Source organism: Anolis sagrei, chromosome 3, assembly GCF_037176765.1.
Source record: "Anolis sagrei isolate rAnoSag1 chromosome 3, rAnoSag1.mat, whole genome shotgun sequence".
Classification (NCBI taxonomy): domain Eukaryota; kingdom Metazoa; phylum Chordata; class Lepidosauria; order Squamata; family Dactyloidae; genus Anolis; species Anolis sagrei.
The window spans coordinates 165,427,721-165,448,235 of NC_090023.1; the positions used below are offsets into that span (position 1 = coordinate 165,427,721).

At 44.1% G+C, this 20,515-nt stretch overlaps 1 protein-coding gene across 1 annotated transcript in view; it reads right to left on the reverse strand.

Moving 5' to 3' along the window:
• Positions 1–4,575, reverse strand: part of ANK3 (ankyrin 3) — a 719,992-nt gene extending 715,417 nt beyond the window's left edge. The window contains exon 1 of the mRNA XM_067465652.1: positions 4,476–4,575. Coding sequence (XP_067321753.1) covers positions 4,476–4,535 — 60 coding nt within the window. The 5' untranslated portion in view covers positions 4,536–4,575. The remainder of the gene's footprint in view (positions 1–4,475) is intronic.
• Between the last annotated feature and the right edge of the window lie 15,940 nt (positions 4,576–20,515).

Sequence of the window (20,515 nt, forward strand, 5' to 3'; positions counted from 1 at the left end):
ATTGGTGGGGACGAGAGAGAGGGCCTTTTCGGTGGTGGCCCCTCGACTCTGGAACTCACTCCCTAAAGACATCAGACAGGCTCCAACTCTGGCAATCTTCAGGAGGAGCTTGAAGACGTGGCTGTTCCAGTGTGCCTTCCCGGAATAATGATCCCATAGCACTTTGTCCTCCAAAGCACTTTACATTTCTTTAGGTCTGCTCGTATGCCCTTCCACAAACACCATTATCACCTTATTGTCCATGTCCCAGCATTACTTCCAATTTTAACCTACATTTGGCCTTCCCATTGTTTTTAACTGTGTGTTGTCTTATTGATAGTGTTATGTATTTTACTGTCTATGTTTTTTTATTGCTTGTATTGTTGTTTTATTGCTTGTATTGTTGTATTCGGGCTCGGCCTCATGTAAGCCGCACCGAGTCCCTTGGGGAGATGGTAGCAGGGTACAAATAAAGTGTTATTTATTATTATTATTATTATTATTATTATTATTATTATTATTATTGTTACTTGACAGATGCAACTGTCTTTCGGGCTGCAAAGGTCGACAGCAAGCTACACAAATTGGTCGGAAGCTCTCTCTGGCTTCGAATTCATGACCTTTTGGGGTCAGTAGTGATCTTAATGCAGCTGACTCCCAGCCAGCTGCACCACAGTGATGTTGAAAGTGATGTTGCTAATAAGTTACTTTTGGCATATGTGAAATGCATTAAAGGGGAATTAACTCAGTGTTATATTCAGGAAAGAGCATGCATATTCTAAGGTAGACCACAGGTGCAATGCAAACTACTAGGTAATGTTTATAGATGATTGAAGAATGCTGGAATTGTTTCTTCCCTGCTTCCCACGTAAATTCTATTAAGTATACATTGTCACTTTTACTAAACAAAACTGTCTCTGTCTTATGGCAGGCTTTTATCTATTAGTGTTCACTAGAGCTGCATAAGATGTCATCCACAGTGACAAATGTAACATATGATTCGGTTGGCAATGGAGATTGTGAAGTCAAAAGAAAGCATACACACTGAAAAGTCAGCTAGAAGTTTGGACATATGCAAAGTAATCACAGCAACCCTTCCCATGAACTGTTGGGTGTTTTGCATCAACCGAAGCTCAAATTCAACTGCATCAGCCTATCCTCTTTTGCAATTCATTTCCCTTCTGTGCTACTTACAATGTCCACATCCATCCAACCATATATGTATATGTAAAGACATGTGGGTGTGCAGTGGACCTTTGGTATCTTCTATACCAGCGGTTCTCAACCTGGGGGTCGTCTGGTCATTTTGGAGGGGTCGAGAGGCCGCCTCCTTAGGCCTCCACCACACTCCGGGGCAGAGAGTTCCACTGCTGAACGGCTCTCACAGTCAGGAAGTTCTTCCTCGTGTTCAGGTGGAATCTCCTTTTTTGTAGTCTGAAGCCATTGTTCCGTGTCCTAGTCTCCAGGGAAGCAGAAAACAAGCTTGCTCCCTCCTCCCTGTGACTTCCTCTCACATATTTATACATAGCTATCATATCTCCTCTCAGTCTTCTCTTCTTCAGGCTAAACATGCCCAGCTCCTTAAGCCGCTCCACATAGGGCTTATTCTCCAGACCCTTGATCATTTTAGTCGCCCTCCTCTGGACACATTCCAGTTTGTCAATATCTCTCTTCAATTGTGGTGCCCAGAATTGGACACCATATTCGAGGTGTGGCCTAACCAAAGCAGAATAGAGGGGTAGCATTACTTCCTTAGATCTAGACACTATGCTCCTATTGATGCATGAGTCTACACTGCCATATAATCCAGTTCAAAGCAGATCATCTGCATTATATATGGCAGTGTAGATCCAGCCTTGTTCTGCATCTCCGTTCTGTGGAATGAATGCAACCTGACACCACTTGCACTGCCTTTTGGTTCAATGCTGGGGGATCAGCCGAGTTTCAGTTTGGGGAGGCATTAGAACTACAGGCAAAGACCGCAATGATCCAAAAAGCTACAGACCAATCTCCCTGTTGTGCCACCTCTACAAAGTTCTGGAGAGACTTATTCTGCATAGAATTATGGAAAAAATAGACCCATGTCTGATTCCACAGCAAGCTGGCTTCAGGAAAGGCAAAAGCTGCACATCGCAAGTGCTGATCCTGACTCAGCACATAGATGGCTTTGAAAGGCAGCAGATCACAGGAGCTGTTTTCATAGACCTGTCAGCAGCTTATGATACTGTGAACCACTACCTCCTCCTGAGAAAAATGTATAATATCACAAAGGACTACCACCTCACCTGCCTCATAGGAAACCTGCTACAAAACAGGAGCTTTTTTGTTGAGTTCCAGGGCCAGAGAAGCAGATGGCGGAAACAGAAGAACGGCCTGCCTCAGGGGAGCGTGCTCACTCCATCCATGTTCAACATTTACACAAATGACGAGCCACTGCCAGAAGGGACAGAGAATTTCATCTATGCTGATGATCGTGCCATTACCGCTCAAGCAGGGAGCTTTGAGATGGTTGAAAAGAAGCTCTCCGAAGCTCTAGGTGCTCTTACTGCCTATTACATGGGAAACTAGCTGATCCCTAATCCATCTAAAACACAGACATGTGCCTTTCACCTTAATAACAGACAAACATCCCGAGCTCTGAGGATTACCTGGGAAGGAATCCCACTGGAGCATTGCAACGCACCCAAATACCTGGGAGTCCAGGCCTGTAGCGAGGGGGGGGGGGGGTAGGGGTTCACCCCCCCCCCTGAAATGTTTCAGATTTTTTTTAAAAAAAACCCTGCTTTACTCATGAATTTTAACTGGTTAACTAAATCCCCATGCTAAATCTATAAGATGCAAAAAATTAAGAGTCCCTCTAGAACTGCAAGCACTATCTCAGGCAAATATTGACAATTTATTCACAGTCATTACATGCAGCAATAGCTGATGTATTGAAGCAACCAAGTTGAGGGTGTGTGTGTTGAATGTTCTCATTAAGGAGGCCAGACTTGGTGGAGGTGGTTGACAGGGGTGGAGCTGCAGGCTATGGAAGTCTGCTCTGCCCCCCCTGCTGTGCTCTTTGCTTCAGCGTGAGCTAGGAGGCAGGTTTCAACCCCCCCCCCGACGAAATTTTCAAACCCACCCCCCTCCTCTGAAAATGTCAACCCCTCCCGAATTTATTTTCTGGCTATCGCCCTGTGGGAGTCACTCTGGACCGTGCTCTGACCTACAAGAAGCACTGCCTGAACATCAAGCAAAAAGTGGGCGCTAGAAACAATATCATACAAAAGCTGACTGGCACAACCTGGGGAGCACAACCAGACACAGTGAAGACATCTGCCCTTGCACTATGCTACTCTACTACTGAGTACGCATGCCCAGTGTGGAACATATCTCACCATGCTAAAACAGTGGATGTGGCTCTTAATGAGACATGTTGCATTAACACAGGGTGCCTGTGCCCTACACCACTGGAGAAATTATACTGTTTAGCACCACCTGACATCTGCCGGGAAGTAGCAGCCAATAGTGAAAGGATCAAGGCAGTGACATCTCCAGCTCATCCCTTGTTTGGGTATCAGTCAATGACTTAAAACAGGAAATAGTTTTCTTAGATCTACAGAGACACTTGCTGGGACACCTCAGCAAGTGAGAGTCCAAAAGTGGCACCTCAATCCGTGGGTGATGTTGAGAGACTCCCTCCTGGGCACACAGAAAACTGGGCGACTTGGAAGGTGCTGAACAGACTGCGCTCTGGCACCACGAGATGCAGAGCCAACCTTCAGAAATGGGGCTACAAAGTGGAATCCACGACATGCGAGTGTGGAGAAGAGCAAACCACCCGCTGCAATGCAACCTGAGCAACCACATGCACAATGGAGGCCCTTCTTGCGGCAACACCAGAGGCACTCCAAGTGGCCAGATACTGGTCAAAGGACATTTAATCAACTACCAAATGGAGCCCCCGGTGGCGCAGTGGGTTAAACCCCTGTACTGGCAGGACTGAAGACCGACAGGTCGCAGGTTCGAATCCGGGGAGAGGCAGATGAGGTCCCTCTATCAGCTCCAGCTCCTCATGTGGGGACATGAGAGAAGCCTCCCACAAGGATGATAAAACATCAAAAAAAAATCATCTATGCGTCCCCTGGGCAACGCCCTTGCAGACGGCCAATTCTCTCACACCAGAAGCGACTTGCAGTTTCTCAGGTCGCTCCTGACACGCAAAAAAAAAATCAACTACCAAGTTTGCAAAATCTGTGTTTTTTTAAAATTTATTTGTTTGTTTTGTTCTGTTAGAAATGTAATACAATGGTCTGGTTGCTGATGACACGATAAATAAAGCCTCTGCCGAAGCACAACTTCAATGATCCCACTGCACTGAGTTCAAGTGGGTTGAAAATAGCATTGATTCCACAGTGTAGTTAGTAGAAGTAGAGTTAGTCGAGTTTGCAGCACTTTCCACGGCGCGAAGGGGCTGAAAGGGAGGGAAAAAGAGGAGGAGGAAGAAGCCTCACCTGCTCCACTCCCGGGGCATCCCCGCTTAAGGACACGGAGGAGGAGGAGAAGGAAGCCATGTGGAGAGACCTCCGCGCCAGGCAGCCAAGTCCCTGCTGCCTGTTACCTTCGAGGCGGCGGAAAAAGTGGCGCCTCCGAAGCCCCGCCCACGCGCCGCTCCTGAGCAACCGGGGGGCGTGGCCAGGCCCGGCCAGGGGGCTCCTCACCCAGGAAAGAAAGGTGGGCGCGCGAGCCCCGCCCGTCACTCAAAGGTGTGTGCGCGCGAGGGCGGCGAAGCCTATCAAGCGCCTCCGAATGCGCGCCTTTTCTCCTCTCCCTCAAAGAATCCCCACACACACACACACGCACACACACTGGAGCAGCAGCAGTTCCTGCCTCTTCACCTGGAGGGTGTGGCTTCCCAAGTTGAGCCTCTTTGAAGAGAGGGAAATGGGATATAAGTAGTAATCATAATAAGACATTAAGTTGTGGAAGGCTTTCATGGCTGGAATCACTAGGTTCTTGTGGGTTTTTTCGGGCTATATGGCCATGTTCTAGAGCAGTGTTTCTCAACCTGGGGGTCGGGACCCCTGAGGGGGTCACGACGGGGTGTCAGAGGGGTCGCCAAAGACCATAAGAAAACACAGTATTTTCTGATATGGTCATGGGGATTCCACGTGGGAAGTTTGAGTCAATTCTATCCTTGGTTGAGTTCAGAATATTCTTTGATTGTTGTTGTTCATTCGTTCAGTCGTCTCCGACTCTTCGTGACCTCATGGACCAGCCCACGCCAGAGCTCCCTGTCGGCCGTTACCACCCCCAGCTCTCTCAAGGTCAGTCCAGTCACTTCAAGGATGCTATCCATCCAACTTGCCCTTGGTCGGCCCCTCTTCCTTTTGCCTTCCACTTTCCCCAGCACAATTGTCTTCTCTAGGCTTTGCTGTCTCCTCATGATGTGGCCAAAGTACTTCAACTTTGTCTCCAGTATCCTTCCCTCCAATGAGCAGTCGGGCTTTATTTCCTGGAGGATGGACTGGTTGGATCTTCTCGCAGTCCAAGGCACTCTCAGAACTTTCCTCCAACACCACAGCTCAAAAGCATCGATCTTCCTTCGCTCAGCCTTCCCTAAGGTCCAGCTCTCACATCCATAGGTTACTACAGGGAATACCATGGCTTTGACTAGGCAGATCTTTGTTGCCAGAGTGATGTCTCAACTCTACTATTTTATCGAGATTGGACATTGCTCTCCTCCCAAGAAGTAAGCGTCTTCTGATTTCCTGGCCACAGTCTGCATCTGCAGTAATCTTTGCCCCTAGAAATACAAAGTCTGTCACGGCCTCCATATTTTCTCCCTCTATTTTCCAGTTGTCAATCATTCTTGTTGCCATAATCTTGGTTTTTTTGATGTTTAGCTGCAACCCAGCTTTTGCGCTTTCTTCTTTCACCTTGATTAGAAGGCTCCTCAGCTCCTCCTCACTTTCGGCCATCAGAGTGGTGTCATCTGCATATCTGAGGTGGTTAATGTTTATTCCAGCAATTTTCACCCCAGCCTTGCATTCATCCAGCCCCGCACATCGCATGATGTGTTCTGCATACATGTTAAAAAGGTTGGGTGAGAGTATGCAGCCTTGCCGTACGCCTTTCCCAATCTTGAACCAGTCTGTTGTTCCGTGGTCAGTTCTAACTGTTGCTACTTGGTCCTTGTACAGATTCCTCAGGAGAGAGACAAGGTGGCTTGCGATGCCCATCCCACCAAGAACTTGCCACAATTTATTATGATTTATTATGATTATTATGAGTGCCTTAGACTGCGAGAAGATCCAACCAGTCCATCCTCCAGGAAATAAAGCCCGACTGCTCACTGGAGGGAAGGATACTAGAGACAAAGTTGAAGCACTTTGGCCACATCATGAGGAGAGAGCAAAGCCTGGAAAAGACAATGATGCTGGGGAAAGTGGAAGGCAAAAGGAAGAGGGGCCGACCAAGGGCAAGATGGATGGATGGCATCCTTGAAGTGACTGGACTGACCTTGAAGGAGCTGGGGGTGGTGATGGCCGACAGGGAGCTCTGGCGTGGGCTGGTCCATGAGGTCACGAAGAGTCAGAGACAACTGAACGAATGAACAACAAATTTCTGATATACATCTATTTCTGCTTCATTGACTATTCTAAAGCCTTTGACTGTGTGGATCATAATAAATTGTGGCAAGTTCTTGGTGGGATGGACATACCAAGCCACCTTGTCTCTCTCCTGAGGAATCTGTATAAGGACCAAGTAGCAACAGTCAGAACTGACCACGGAACAACAACTTATATCCCCATACCAAAAAAGGGAAATGCGAAAGACTGCTCAAACTTCCGTACAGTGGCCCTTATTTCTCATGCCAGTAAGGTAATGCTCAAGATCCTGCAAGAAAAACTCCAGCAATACATGGAGCAAGAGTTGCCAGATGTTCAAGCTGGGTTTAGAAAAGGCAGAGGAACGAGAGACCAGATTGCCAATATCCGCTGGATAATGGAGAAAGGCAGGGAGTTTCAGAAAAACATCTACTTCTGCTTCATTGACTATTCTAAAGCCTTTGACTGTGTGGATCATCATAAATTGTGGCAAGTTCTTGGTGGGATGGGCATCCCAAGCCACCTTGTCTCTCTCCTGAGGAATCTGTACAAGGACCAAGTAGCAACAGTCAGAACTGATCACGGAACAACAGACTGGTTCAAGATTGGGAAAGGCGTACGGCAAGGCTGCATACTCTCACCCAACCTTTTAAACTTGTATGCAGAACACATCATGCGATGTGCGGGGCTGGATGAATGGCAAAGCTGGGGTGAAAATTGCTGGAAGAAACATTAACAACCTCAGATATGCAGATGACACCACTCTGATGGCCGAAAGCGAGGAGGAGCTGAGGAGCCTTTTAATCAAGGTGAAAGAAGAAAGCGCAAAAGCTGGGTTGCAGCTAAACATCAAAAAAACCAAGATTATGGCAACAAGAATGATTGACAACTGGAAAATAGAGGGAGAAAATGTGGAGGCCGTGGCAGACTTTGTATTTCTAGGCGCAAAGATTACTGCAGATGCAGATTGTGGCCAGGAAATCAGAAGACGCTTACTTCTTGGGAGGAGAGCAATTACCAATCTCGATAAAATAGTGAAGAGTAGAGACATCACACTGGCAACAAAGATCCGCATAGTAAAAGCAATGGTATTCCCCGTAGTAACCTCCGGATGTGAAAGCTGGACCATAGTGAAGGCTGAGCGAAGGAAGATAGATGCTTTTGAACTGTGGTGTTGGAGGAAAGTTCTGAGAGTGCCTTGGACTGCGAGAAGATCCAACCAGTCCATACTTCAGGAAATAAAGCCCAACTGCTCATTGGAGGGAAGGATATTAGAGGCAAAGATGAAGTATTTTGGCCACATCATGAGAAGAAAGGGAAGCTTAGAGAAGACAGTTATACTGGGGAAAATGGAAAGAAAAAGTAAGAGGACTGACCAAGGGCAAGATGGATGGCATCCTTGAAGTGACTGGATTGATCTTGAAGGATCTGGGGGTGGGCCTCCCCAGACGAGAGAGTTGTCTCTCATTTGGTATCAGCCATTGGTTGAGGTGCTGGGTTTGAGGCTGCCACTTTTGGACTTGAGAGCAGGGCCTCCCCAGACGATCTTAAAGTCCTGGAAGGTTCATAAGGGGAGATGTGTTCAGACAGGTAAATTGGGCCAAAATATCAAGGCAGATAATCCACAATGTTTGCATTGAACTGAGTTATATGAGTCCACACTGCCATATAATTAAGTTCAAAGTGGGATATTATGCAGCTGTGTACATAAAACTTGTTACTTATTGTCAAGTAACAACAACAAAAATTGGCTTTATTAGAAGAATCCATCCATCATTGTGGCATCACCATATTTAACACTGAGTTCAGTAAAGTTTACTTTCAAGGGAACGTATTGTGTTTCAGCATTATTTGAAGGTCCTTCTTTATAATTTTGTTGACAGTGTGGACTTTGTTTATAATACTAACAAAGATCAGGCTACCTGCCCAGCAACTTTTGTTTACAAAAGCAGAAACCTTTGTTGTGACACATTTTAGCTCCACAACTCTAAAGTGAAGCTGGGTTATTCAGATATTAACACACTACTCCTAACCTCTATCAGTAGTTGAATTTTGAAGAGTAACAAGGAAGCGATGTACATGCTGGCCAGTTCTACCAATTTCAGAATAAGCTTTAGAGGAGATCAAGAGTCAGCATTGAATAGTAGTTCCAGTGTTGAGCTAGGATTCTAGAAACCAGGATTCAAATATTTGCTCAGCCATGAAAATCACTGGGTGATCTTGGACAAGCCATACTTTTTTTTCAGCAAGGATGGCAAAGGCAAACACTCTCTGAATATTACAAGGAAAAACCTTTTTGTGGTCATTATAGGCCGAAAATGATGTGAAGGCATACAAAGACAACAGAGCTAGGCAAAGCAAAGAATATCTATATAAATAAAAATATTATGTTCATTTGTGGGATTAACAGAACTCAAAAACCACTGGGGAATTGACACCAAATTTGGACACAAGACACCTAACATCCCAATGTATGTCCTTCACTCATAAAAACACTGAAAAACACAGCAGAAGAGACTTTAAAAGCCACAAAAAAGCTAAATGACAATACAGAAAAAAAGGGAAGAAAGAGGGAGGGAAGGTGAGAAAAAAAGAAAAAGAAAGAAAAGAAAGAGGGAAGGAAAGAAAGAAAGAAGGAAGGAAAGGGAGAGGGAAGCATGGAAGCAAAGAGAGGAAGGAAAGAGGTAGAGAAGGAAGAGAGAAAGAGGGAGGGAAAGAAAAAGGGGGAAGGAAGGAAAGTTAGAGAAGGAAGGAAGGGGAGAAAGAAAGGAGGAAGGAAAGAGGGTGCGAAGGAAAGAGAGAAGGAAGAAAAGAGAGACAGCAGAAGAAAAAGAAAAAGGGGGAAGAAAGGAAAGAAATAGGGAAGGAAGGAAGAAGAGAAGGAAAGATGGGAAGGAAGGAAGGAAGGAAGGAAGGAAGGAAGGAAGGAAGGAAGGAAGGAAAGAGGAAGGGAAAGAAGGAGAGAAAGAGGGAAGGTTGGCCACAGCAATGTGTGCCGGGTACAGCTAGTTTCTATAAATAAAAATGTAATGCTAGTTTGTGGGATTAACATAACTTAAAAACCACTGGACGAATTGAGACTAAATTTGGATGCAATACACTTATCAGGCCAACATGTGACCATTATTCATAAAAACACCCCCCAAAAAAACCCCACAATGCAAGAGACTTAAAAAGCAAAAAAAAAAAAATTACAACACATGTGCAAAACCATATATTTCTTTGTTGTGTCAGAGCAACCAGTCCATTATATTACATTTCTAACAGAACAAAGCAAACAAACAGACAAATGCGAACTTGTGAGTTTGGTAGTTGGTTAAATGTCCTTTGACCAGTATCTGGCCACTTGGAGTGCTTCTGGTGTTGCTGCAAGAAGGTCCTCCATTGTGCATGTAGCAGGGCTCAGGTTGCATTGCAGCAGGTGGTCTGTGGTTTGCTCTTCTCCACACTCGCATGTCAAGGATTCCACTTTGTAGCCCCATTTCTGAAGGTTGGCTCTGCATCTCGTGGTGCCAGAGCGCAGTCTGTTCAGAGCCTTCCAAGTCGCCCAGTCTTCTGGGTGCCCAAAAGGGAGTCTCTCATTTGGTATCAGCCATTGGTTGAGGTGCTGGGTTTGAGCCTGCCACTTTTGGACTCTCGTTTGCTGAGGTGTTCCAGCAAGTGTCTCTGTAGATCTAAGTCGTTGACGTGCTGGCTGATACCCAAACAGGGGATGAGCTGGAGATGTCTCTGCCTTGGTCCTTCCACTATTGGCTGCTACTTCCCGGCGGATGTCAGGTGGTGCAATACCGGCTAAGCAGTGTAATTTCTCCAGTGGTGTAGGGTGCAGACACCCCGTGATAATGCGGCATATCTCATTCAGAGTCACATCCACTGTTTTAGTGTGGTGAGATGTGTTCCACACTGGGCATGCCTACTCAGCAGAAGAGTAGCACAGCGCAAGGGCAGATGCCTTCACTATATCTGGTTGTGATCCCCAGGTTGTGCCAGTCAGCTTTCATATGATATTGTTTCTAGCACCCACTTTTTGCTTGATGTTCAGGCAGTGCTTCTTGTAGGTAAGAGCACGGTCCAGAGTGACTCCCAGGTATTTGGGTGCGCTGCAATGCTCCAGTGGGATTCCTTCCCACGTGATCTTCAGAGCTTGGGATGCTCCTCTGTTCTTGAGATGAGATTTTTTTTAAAAAAACCTGGTTTACTCATGAATTTTAACTGGTTAACCAAATCCCCATGCTAAGTCTATGAGATGCAAAAAATTAAGAGTCCCTCCAGAACTGCAAGCACTATCTCAGGCAAATATTGACAATTTATTCACACTGTCATTACTTGCAGCAATAGCCGATGTAGTGAAGCAACCAAGTTGAGGGTGTGTGTGTTGAATGTTCTCATTAAGGAGGCCAGACTTGGTGGAGGTGGTTGACAGGGGCGGAGCTGCAGGCTATTGAAGGCTGGTCTGCCCTCTTTGCTTCAGCGTGAGCTAGGAGGCAGGTTTCAACCCCTCCCCCCCGCTGCAAAATTTTCACACACCCCCCCGAAAATTTCAACCCCTCCCGATTTTTTTTTTTCTGGCTACAGCCCTGTCCCTGGGGATTCTGCTAATCCCTGGCAGGTAGGTTCTGAAATACAGCACTAGAGTTGACTGCGACTTCAGACTTTAAGGACTGCAGTAACGAAGGGACAATATAACATCCTACACTAAAACCAGATTAAGGTGATTGTGGCACTTCTAAAATTCATTTATTCTATTTCATAATACTCAAACATTACATTGGCCAACACACATTTCGGTGCCTCAAATATTAGATTTGTTTCTGGGATATAGTTAACCTGCTGATGCCAAAAATTGCACCAGTTTCTCCCTTTCAGCTCTAGGTTTAGAGATACAGAACATATGCCATATGCCAGTCGTCATCTGCTTGCCCGTAGAAAATCATAATAAATATATCTAAGAAACTAGAGCTGATGCAGTCTATCCAATGCAATTTTTTTAATCGGCACTTAAAATAACCCCAGGAACAGGCCTAAAAGGCAAGCGACCAAGGTATTTTGGGGGGAGTTGAGCTGTGCTATTGATGAATCAAATGAAGATGAAAAGGAAGAAAGCTACAAGCTACACATTTTTTTCTTTCAACACTAGGCTCCTAGCTGTGAGAGGCCTGGAGTAATTGTTCTAGTTGAACTATTGATAATCTGGCTCTGATCAACATAATCACTCCAGGCAGAAGCCCTGTGTGAAAATCTGATCCAGAAAAATCACCACTGAGGAAGGAGAGAGAACCAGTACTTGGCACTTGCTTGCAGATTTTGTCCCAATGCCTCGACAGCAAATGAAAATTGGTGAAAAATAAAAAAGTGCAATTTGCATGTGGAAAATGGTGGGTAGAAGGAGGTATATCGTCACATCATGTCCTTACCCCTATAATTTTTCTATTCATGGTCAATGTCCATGTTTGCCATGTAATAGGGAAAAGTACTTGGGCTGGTTTATTTGTTTAGATTTATAGCCTGTCCTACAAAAGGTGCCTTCCAGACATTTTACAACATATATAAATTACAAGCACAGCCATAGCCATGACAATGATAGAGTAGACAGAAAGAATAAAGAATTAAGGGATGCAATTATAGAAAAGCACAAATATTTTTAGTTTTTGTTTTTTAAATCTATAAGCTGCTTGAAGCAGAAAAGCAGAGACACTGAAATAAATCCAAGGCTTGTTATTCTTTGAGTACCTTCATCTTTTCCCTAAGGGTTTCGAAAAATGGGTGGCTAATATTTCATTGGCAGTTTAACTGCTCAAATGAAACAGGCTGCCACACAGAGGAATTCAGTTAATACTGCTTTCCCTATCAGTTTATCTCCATACAAGAAAGTGTAATCTTCCAGATTTCTGTATAATAACTTTATAATAATAAAAAACTTTATTTTTATACCTCACCACCATCTCCCCAAGGGGACTAGGGGCGGCTTATAAGGGACAAACCCAAAAATTACAGATAAAAACAGAGACACAATTAAAATCAGTTGAATAAAATAATATATACGAACACAGTCATAAGCAACATCATAAAACAATATGGTTGAGATAAAGGGAATATAGCTGGGTTCGGGCTCAATGAGTGCAATAATTCATAAAAGGAGCCCATGGAAGGTACCAGGCTTTTGCTATTCGCCATGCCCAGGGAAGCCAGAATGCTCTCCTTCCTGCTGTCCTTCCAGTGACAAGCTATTTTAAAGATGAAGATGTTAAGATAAATTCAGGGGGTGCTGTGGCTTTTAGCTTTGTTATAATTGTTTTTCACTGGGAATGTTTTTAATACTGTTTATATTTAATTTTGTTTTAATGTTAGTATATTTGTATATTTAAAATGGTTATGCTAATGTGTCACGTTGCTAGGGCTCTGCCTTATTTAGGTAGAGATGAACCAAACTCCCAGTTTTATCAAACAGTTTAATTAAAACAGCACTTACTTGCTGGCTGTTTTAATAGACCAAAATATAAAACATAAAGATAGCACTCAGCCACAGAATAAACAAAAACTGATAGCAAATGCTACACCGTAGTAAAAGGGTCCAGTCCAGTGGTCAAACGCCGAGAGTTCAATAAACAAAGTCTAGGGATCAAGAGTCTATACCAGGGGTCCTCAAACTAAGGCCTGGGGGCCGGATGCGGCCCTCCAAGGTCATTTACCCGGCCCTTGCTCAGGGTCAACCCAAGTCTGAAACGACTTGAAAGCACGCAACAACAACAACAACAGTCCTGTCACATCAGCCAAAAGCAGGCCCACACTTCCCATTGAAATACTAGTAAGTTTATATTTGTTTAAATTCTTCTTCATTTTAATTATTGTATTGTTTTAAAGTGTTTTTTGCACTACAAATAATATATGTGCAGTGTGCATGAGAATTAATTCATTTTTTTTCAAATTATAATCCGGCCCTCCAACAGTTAGAGGGACTGTGACCTGGCCCTCTGTTTAAAACGTTTGAGGACCACTGGTCTATACCATAGGCAAAAGCCAGTCCAAAGGTTCAAGGTTCCAGGATTCTAAGATTACAGGAGACAGGTCAGGATACCGAAAATCCAACAGACCTGGGAGAAAACCCAGCAGCATCCACCACCAAAATATGGCAATACTTTTCTCCCAAAGATCATTTCCAAGGCTCGCTCCTTATATTCACAAACACCCAGCTGTAACCTATCTCTTGCATACCTCCACCCTTAATTGCTTTCACCTATGAACTCTTACTTACAGATTACTAAACCCTTTAGAACTAATACTTACATTAACCCTTCCATCACCAAGCACCATCAACTGCAGAACATATGACATAATGTTTTTATGTTAAACCACTTAGGGGAAGATAAAGCTGGGTAATATGCATCTCCCTTTATGAACCACTGCGGAAACTAAGATCTTCTGGGGAGGCCCTGTTCTCAGTCCCGCCACCATCACAGGCACGTTTGGCGGAGACGAGAGAGAGTGCCTTCTCAGTGATTGCCTCCTGATTATGGAACTCCCTTCCTGGCAATATTAGATCAACCCCCTCCCTCCTGCCCTTCAGAGGGATGGTGAAGACCTGGCTGTGGGACAATGCAATGAGGCAAAATGGTGTCCTGAGATGGTTTTTAAGCGACTTCTAATGTGGATATAAGAGATTTTAATGTTTGTCCCAGCATTGAATGTTTGCCATATATATATTGTGCTCCACTCTGAGTCCCCTGCGGGGTGAGAAGGGTGGAATATAAATGTTTTAAATAAATACAGAAAAAATAACAGCAGCTATAGGGGAGCAAGATCCACGAAAAAGCTGGCCAGCCTACTTACTTATATATTTTAAAGATGGTGTTCACCACCACAACAGCCAAAATGTATGACCAAAATATATGTTGCCTTAAACAGAACATCAAATAGTGCCCCACAATTACCAAAGTCAAAGTGATTCGTATCGAGTTATATTGATGCTTGGGAAAGAATGTTTGTCTCTCACAAACCAGTCTTCTTCCTGTCCATTCTTTGATAGACAAAAGCTTCTGGCTTAGACAGCCATCTTTTTGTGTCTAATGGTTGGGCCAGCCCTGGCTAACAGAAGTACCAGCGCTATTGTGTCAGACAGAGAGATAATTTGGATCCACTTGCCTTATGCATAATATTGTAATGGCAATATCTCTTCTATGTACCTTTTTGAAATTAAGCATTTTTTAGGATAGCTTACTTCTTGGGAGGAGAGCAATGTCCAGTCTCGATAAAATAGTGAAGAGTAGAGACATCAGACTGGCAACAAAGATCCGCCTAGTCAAAGCCATGGTATTCCCTGTAGTCACCTACGGATGTGAGAGCTGGACCTTAGGGAAGGCTGAGCGAAGGAAGATCGATGCTTTTGAGCTGTGGTGTTGGAGGAAAGTGCTGAGAGTGCCTTGGACTGCGAGAAGATCCAACCAGTCCATCCTCCAGGAAATAAAGCCCGACTGCTCACTGGAGGGAAAGATACTAGCGACAAAGTTGAAGTACTTTGGCCACATCATGAGGAGACAGGAAAGCCTAGAGAAGACAATTATGCTGGGGAAAGTGGAAGGCAAAAGGAAGAGGGGCCGACCAAGGGCAAGATGGATGGATGGCATCCTTGAAGTGACTGGACTGACCTTGAGGGAGCTGGGGGTGGTAACGGCCGACAGGGAGCTCTGGCGTAGGCTGGTCCATGAGGTCACGAAGAGTCGGAGACGACTGAACGAATGAACAACAACAACAAGTTCAATGGTATCTGGCCACACAGCAAAGGTATTTACAGTTGGAAGAGCAAAGCAACTATTGCTGTTTCAAAGGATAGCAGCTGAAAACACGGGCTATCTAAGTATTTCCTAGCTGCTGCTTTGCCTCATTGTTGCTTGCGCAATGAAGAGCAAACCCTGAGGGGCAGTGTTGGTTTAGCCCATCCCTTCAATAGGTACGTGCTGTTTTGATTTGCAGGTTGATAGCTTTTATGCTCTGTGTGCAAGAGCATAAAAGCAGGCACAGATGAAAACAGTCAGGTGTGTGGCCAAACATCACAGCTGGCAATTCGACAGTTGCACAGCAAACCTACAAAGGAGTGGAATGTTTTCACTTTAAACTTTCAGTGCTATATCCAATTCTTAGTTCCAACCTGGACCTGTTGCCGTTGTAGCTTTTTTCTGCCTTCTAGTCAAGTATTAAGAGTAAGACTCACTATATCATACGATATTCTCGTGAAGCTTTGTTTAGAAGAAACATTTCTCTAGAAGATAACTGTCTGACTTATAACAATTTGTTAACACTAGACAATGCACAATATAGAAAAGAGAAGAGTTAATGATGTTAAGGGTTATCCAATACAATGATTTGCTCATAAGCAAATTCCTGAGCATTTTAATATGGGTAAAAACATAATGCAGAACACACCATGCGATGTGCAGGGCTTAATGAATGCCAGGCCGGGGTTAAAATTGCTGGAAGGAAACATTAACAACCTTAGATATGCAGATGATACCACTTTGATGGCCAAAAGCGAGGAGGAGCTGAGGAGCCTTCCAATCAAGGTGAAATCGGAGTCAGTGCATGGAAAATATGGACCAAGTCTCCGAAAGTTCCCCCCTCCTATGCGGGGTACCCCAAGGTGCAATTATCTCCCCTCTTCTTTTCAACATCTACGTTAGACCCCTTGCCAGTTTGGCTCAGAGATTCGGCCTGGACTGCTATCAATATGCGGACAACACCCAACTCCTGTTGCGCTTGGAGCCTGGAGTAATGTCAATACCAGACAATTTCACCTTATGCCTGGAGGCTCTGTCGAACTGGCTACGTGCTAGCAGACTGAAGGTGAATCCGGTGAAGACTGAGATCCTGTGGCATGGCTGCCCGATAGGTCCGACCCATCCGTTACCTACCTTTGATGGCGCTGCTCTATCTCCATCGCCTACCGTTAAGAGCCTTGGTATCGTTTTGGATTCACAGCTGACGATGGAGGCTCAGGTCGCTGCTGCCAGCAAACAGGCCTTTTTCCATCTACGACAAGCGAGGCAACTGGCACCTTACCTGTCGGATGAGGCTCTGGCAACAGTCATCCATGCCACGGTCACATCTAGGCTGGACTATTGTAACACCTTGTATGTTGGCCTTCCTATTTCTATGACCCGAAAGCTCCGTATTGTCCAGAATGCTGCAGCCAGGTTACTCACAAAAATGCCCATGAAATGCCATATAACACCAGTGCTGCGGCATCTACACTGGCTCCCAATTGAGTATCGTGGTTTGTATAAGATGCTGGTCCTGACCTTTAAAACTTTATATGGCCAGGGTCCATTGTATCTTAGAGACCGTCTCTCCTTCTACCATCATCGGAGGTCGCCACGACCATCCCAACGCAATTTGGCTGTGTAATTGTGATGATGATGTATTGTAATATGTTTTAACGTGTAATGATAATGCATTGTGTGGTTTGTATTTTGTATATGAACACATGTTGTGAACCGGATCTGAGTCCCTCCTGGAGGTGAGAAGATCGGTATAGAAAACTTTTAAATAAATAAATTTGCTCTATTTACTGGGTTCTAGGGAAGTGCACTTGGAAAGCAGCAGACACAGGGCCTTTTCTATTTCTGCCCCTGCCTTATGGAATTCCTTGCCTCCCTATTTTAGAGCCATGCGTGATTCAGGGCATTTTATCCTAGCACTTAAGACCTGGCTTTTTAATAGAACATTTGAGCCATGTTAATTTTAGTATTTGTATGTATGTGTTTTATCCTGTATAATTTCTGCAATGTAAATCGCCTGGAGCATCTCGGATGGAGGGCGATTAATAAGTAATTAAAGATGATGGTGATGATTGTACTCAGGTCAAGAGGTTACAGTCGGGATAGCATATGGAGAAACTGGATGATTTCCAGTTGGCAATGTCCTTAGGCAAGGCTGCCTTTTATTACCCTATCTACTTAGAACACATTATTTGTAAAGGAGGCATAAAAACTGGAGAAATTGGCATACTCCTGTCAATTACAATTACCAAGCATCAACAATGGTCTCCCAAGTCATAGTCCAGTGTTCAGACCATTACACCACGGTGCCTCTTTTTTTATCTGGTTTGTTGCACAACCAGTTGGGAGAAACATCGACACAATTCAAGTTAGTTGTTCCTCTCCCCTAGTCATGTTCATTATGACTGTAAATAGCTCTCAAGGAACTTAGGCCCTTTCTACACTGCCATATAATCCAGATTATCAAAGCAGAAAATCCACATTATCTTCTTTGAACTGGATTATATGAGTTTCCATTGCCACTTCAAAACTTATCATCTGGATTTTATATGGCAATGTAGAAGAGGCCTCAGAGGGACAACTTTCAACCCACTTTTCCCTTGCAGTTTTGGGCAGAGAATGCAATCATAGGGTCTGCATGGTTCTCCAGTTTTTCTCCAAATATTTTGGCCGTCAACTCCCATAATCCTTGCTGCTGGGGCTTCCGGGAAATTAAGCCAAAAAGCATCCGGAGGTACAAAGATTGAAAACTATTACTTGAGTCTAGGCAGTTGTTTGCCTAACTGGCTGTGAAGCTAATATACTTATGGCATATTAGTCACTTACGTAATAACAATATACGTAAGAATTGGGCATGTGTAAGAACATGTTATATTGTTTCACCTACCCTGCATTCTTTACTCTGCAAGTTCTCAGGAAGCATTTTAAAGTTTTATGTTTTTGGATTTCTGCTTCTAGTTTACACTATTGTTTATTTTACAGAGCTATTTGCATTTCTTTAGGTAAATTAATTTCCCACAAGACTTTGAAACTAACCATGCCTTTCTGAAAAGGTTGCTAAAGCAAGCATAGTGAATGTGCAGTTCTCTAGACATTGCTGGACTGCAACTCCAATCACAGTCCTTACCATTGGCTATGCTGGCTAGGTTGATGGAATATATAGTCCCACAACATTTGGAGACCACACATTGCTGATCTCAGTTGTCTAACCTATGTCTCTCTGCAGTAACATTTTCTGCAATGAGTCAAAACTACACATTTGTATTTGTATGTCTATCCATTTGTCTACTCTGCCCTCTAATGGGCAACAGTGAGATGAGCTGCCCTAGTGTATCTATATAAATAAAAATGTAATGCTCATTTGTGGGATTAACAGAACTCAAAAACCACTGGGGGAATTGACACCAAATTTGGACACAAGATACCTAACAACCCATTATTCAAAAAAATTGATTTTGTTATTTGGGAGTTGTAGTTGCTGGGATTTATAGTTCACCTACAATCAAAGAGCATTCTGAACTCCACCAATGATGGAATTGGGCCAAGCTTAGCACACAGGGCTCCCATGACCAACAGAAAAACTGGAAGAGTTTGGTGGACATTGACCTTGAGTTTGGGAATTGTAGTTCACCCACATCCCTCCTGACAAAGAGCCATCCAGTCATAAATATAGATAGATAGATAGATAGATAGATAGATAGATACGATTCTCTCTCACACACAGAGATATAGTATCATAGATTTGAAAGACACCCTTAAAGAAGGGCAATGATATGTTGCATATTCCAGAGTAGGCAAACCAGACAGTTTGGTCCAGATCCATCATTGTTTGAGTCCACAGTGCTCTCCGGATGTAGGTGAACTACAACTCCCAAACTCAAGGTCAAACCCTTCCAGTGTTTTCTGTTGGTCATGGAAGTCCTGTATGCCATGTTTGGTTGAATTCCATAATTGGTGGAGTTCAGAATGCTCTTTGATTGTAGGTGAACTATAAATCCCAGAAACTACAACTCCCAAATGTCAAGGTCTATTTTCCCCAAACTCCACCAGTGTTCACATTTGGGCATATTGAGTATTCGTATAGAGTTTGGTCTAGATCCATCATTGTTTGAGTCCACAGTGCTCTCTGGATGTAGGTGAACTACAACTCCAAAATCAAAGAACACTGCCCACCAAATCCTTCCAGTATTTTCTGTTGGTCATGGGAGCCCTGGGTGCTAAGTTTGGCCCAATTCCATCATTAGTGGAGTTCAGAATGCTCTTTGATTGCAGGTGAACTATAAATCCCAGCAACTACACCTCCCAAATGACAAAATCAATTTTTTTGAGTGAAGGACATACATTGGGTTGTTAGGTGTCTTGTGTCCAAATTTGGTGTCAATTCCCCCAGTGGTTTTTGTGTTATGTTATTCCCACAAATGAACATTACACTTTTATTTATATAGACTAGCCATCCCTTGCCACGGGTTGCTGTGGCCCACATGGGGGTTCTGTGTGGGAGGTTTGGCCCAATTCTATTGTTGGTGGGGTTCAGAATGCTCTGTGATTGTAGGTGAATTATAAATTCCAGCAACCACAACTCCCAAATGTCAAGATTCTATTTTCCCCAAACTCCACCAGTGTTCACATTTGGGCATATTGAGTATTCTTGTAGACTTTGGTGCAGATCCATAATTGTTTGAGTCCACAGTGCTCTCTGGATGTGGAAGAACTACAATTCCCAAACTCAAGGTCAATGTCCACCAAACCCTTCCAGTTTTTTCTGTTGGTCATGGAAGTCCTGTATGCCATGTTTGGTTCAATTCCATCATTGGTGGAGTTCAGAATGCTCTTTGATTGTAGGTGAACCAGAAATCCCAGCAATGACAACTCCCAAATGTCAAGGTCTATTTCCCTTAAACTCCATCTGTGTTCATATTTGGGCATATGGAATATTTGTGCCAAGTTTGGTCCAGATCCATCATTGTTTGAGTCCACAGTGCTCTCTGGATGTAGGTGAACTAGCTGGAATGTGTCCAGAGGAGGGCGACTAAAATGATCAAGGGTCTGGAGAACAAGCCCTATGAGGAGCGCCTTAAAGAGCTGGGCATGTTTAGCCTGAAGAAGAGAAGGCTGAGAGGAGATATGATAGCCATGTATAAATATGTGAGAGGAAGCCACAGGGAGGAGAAGGGA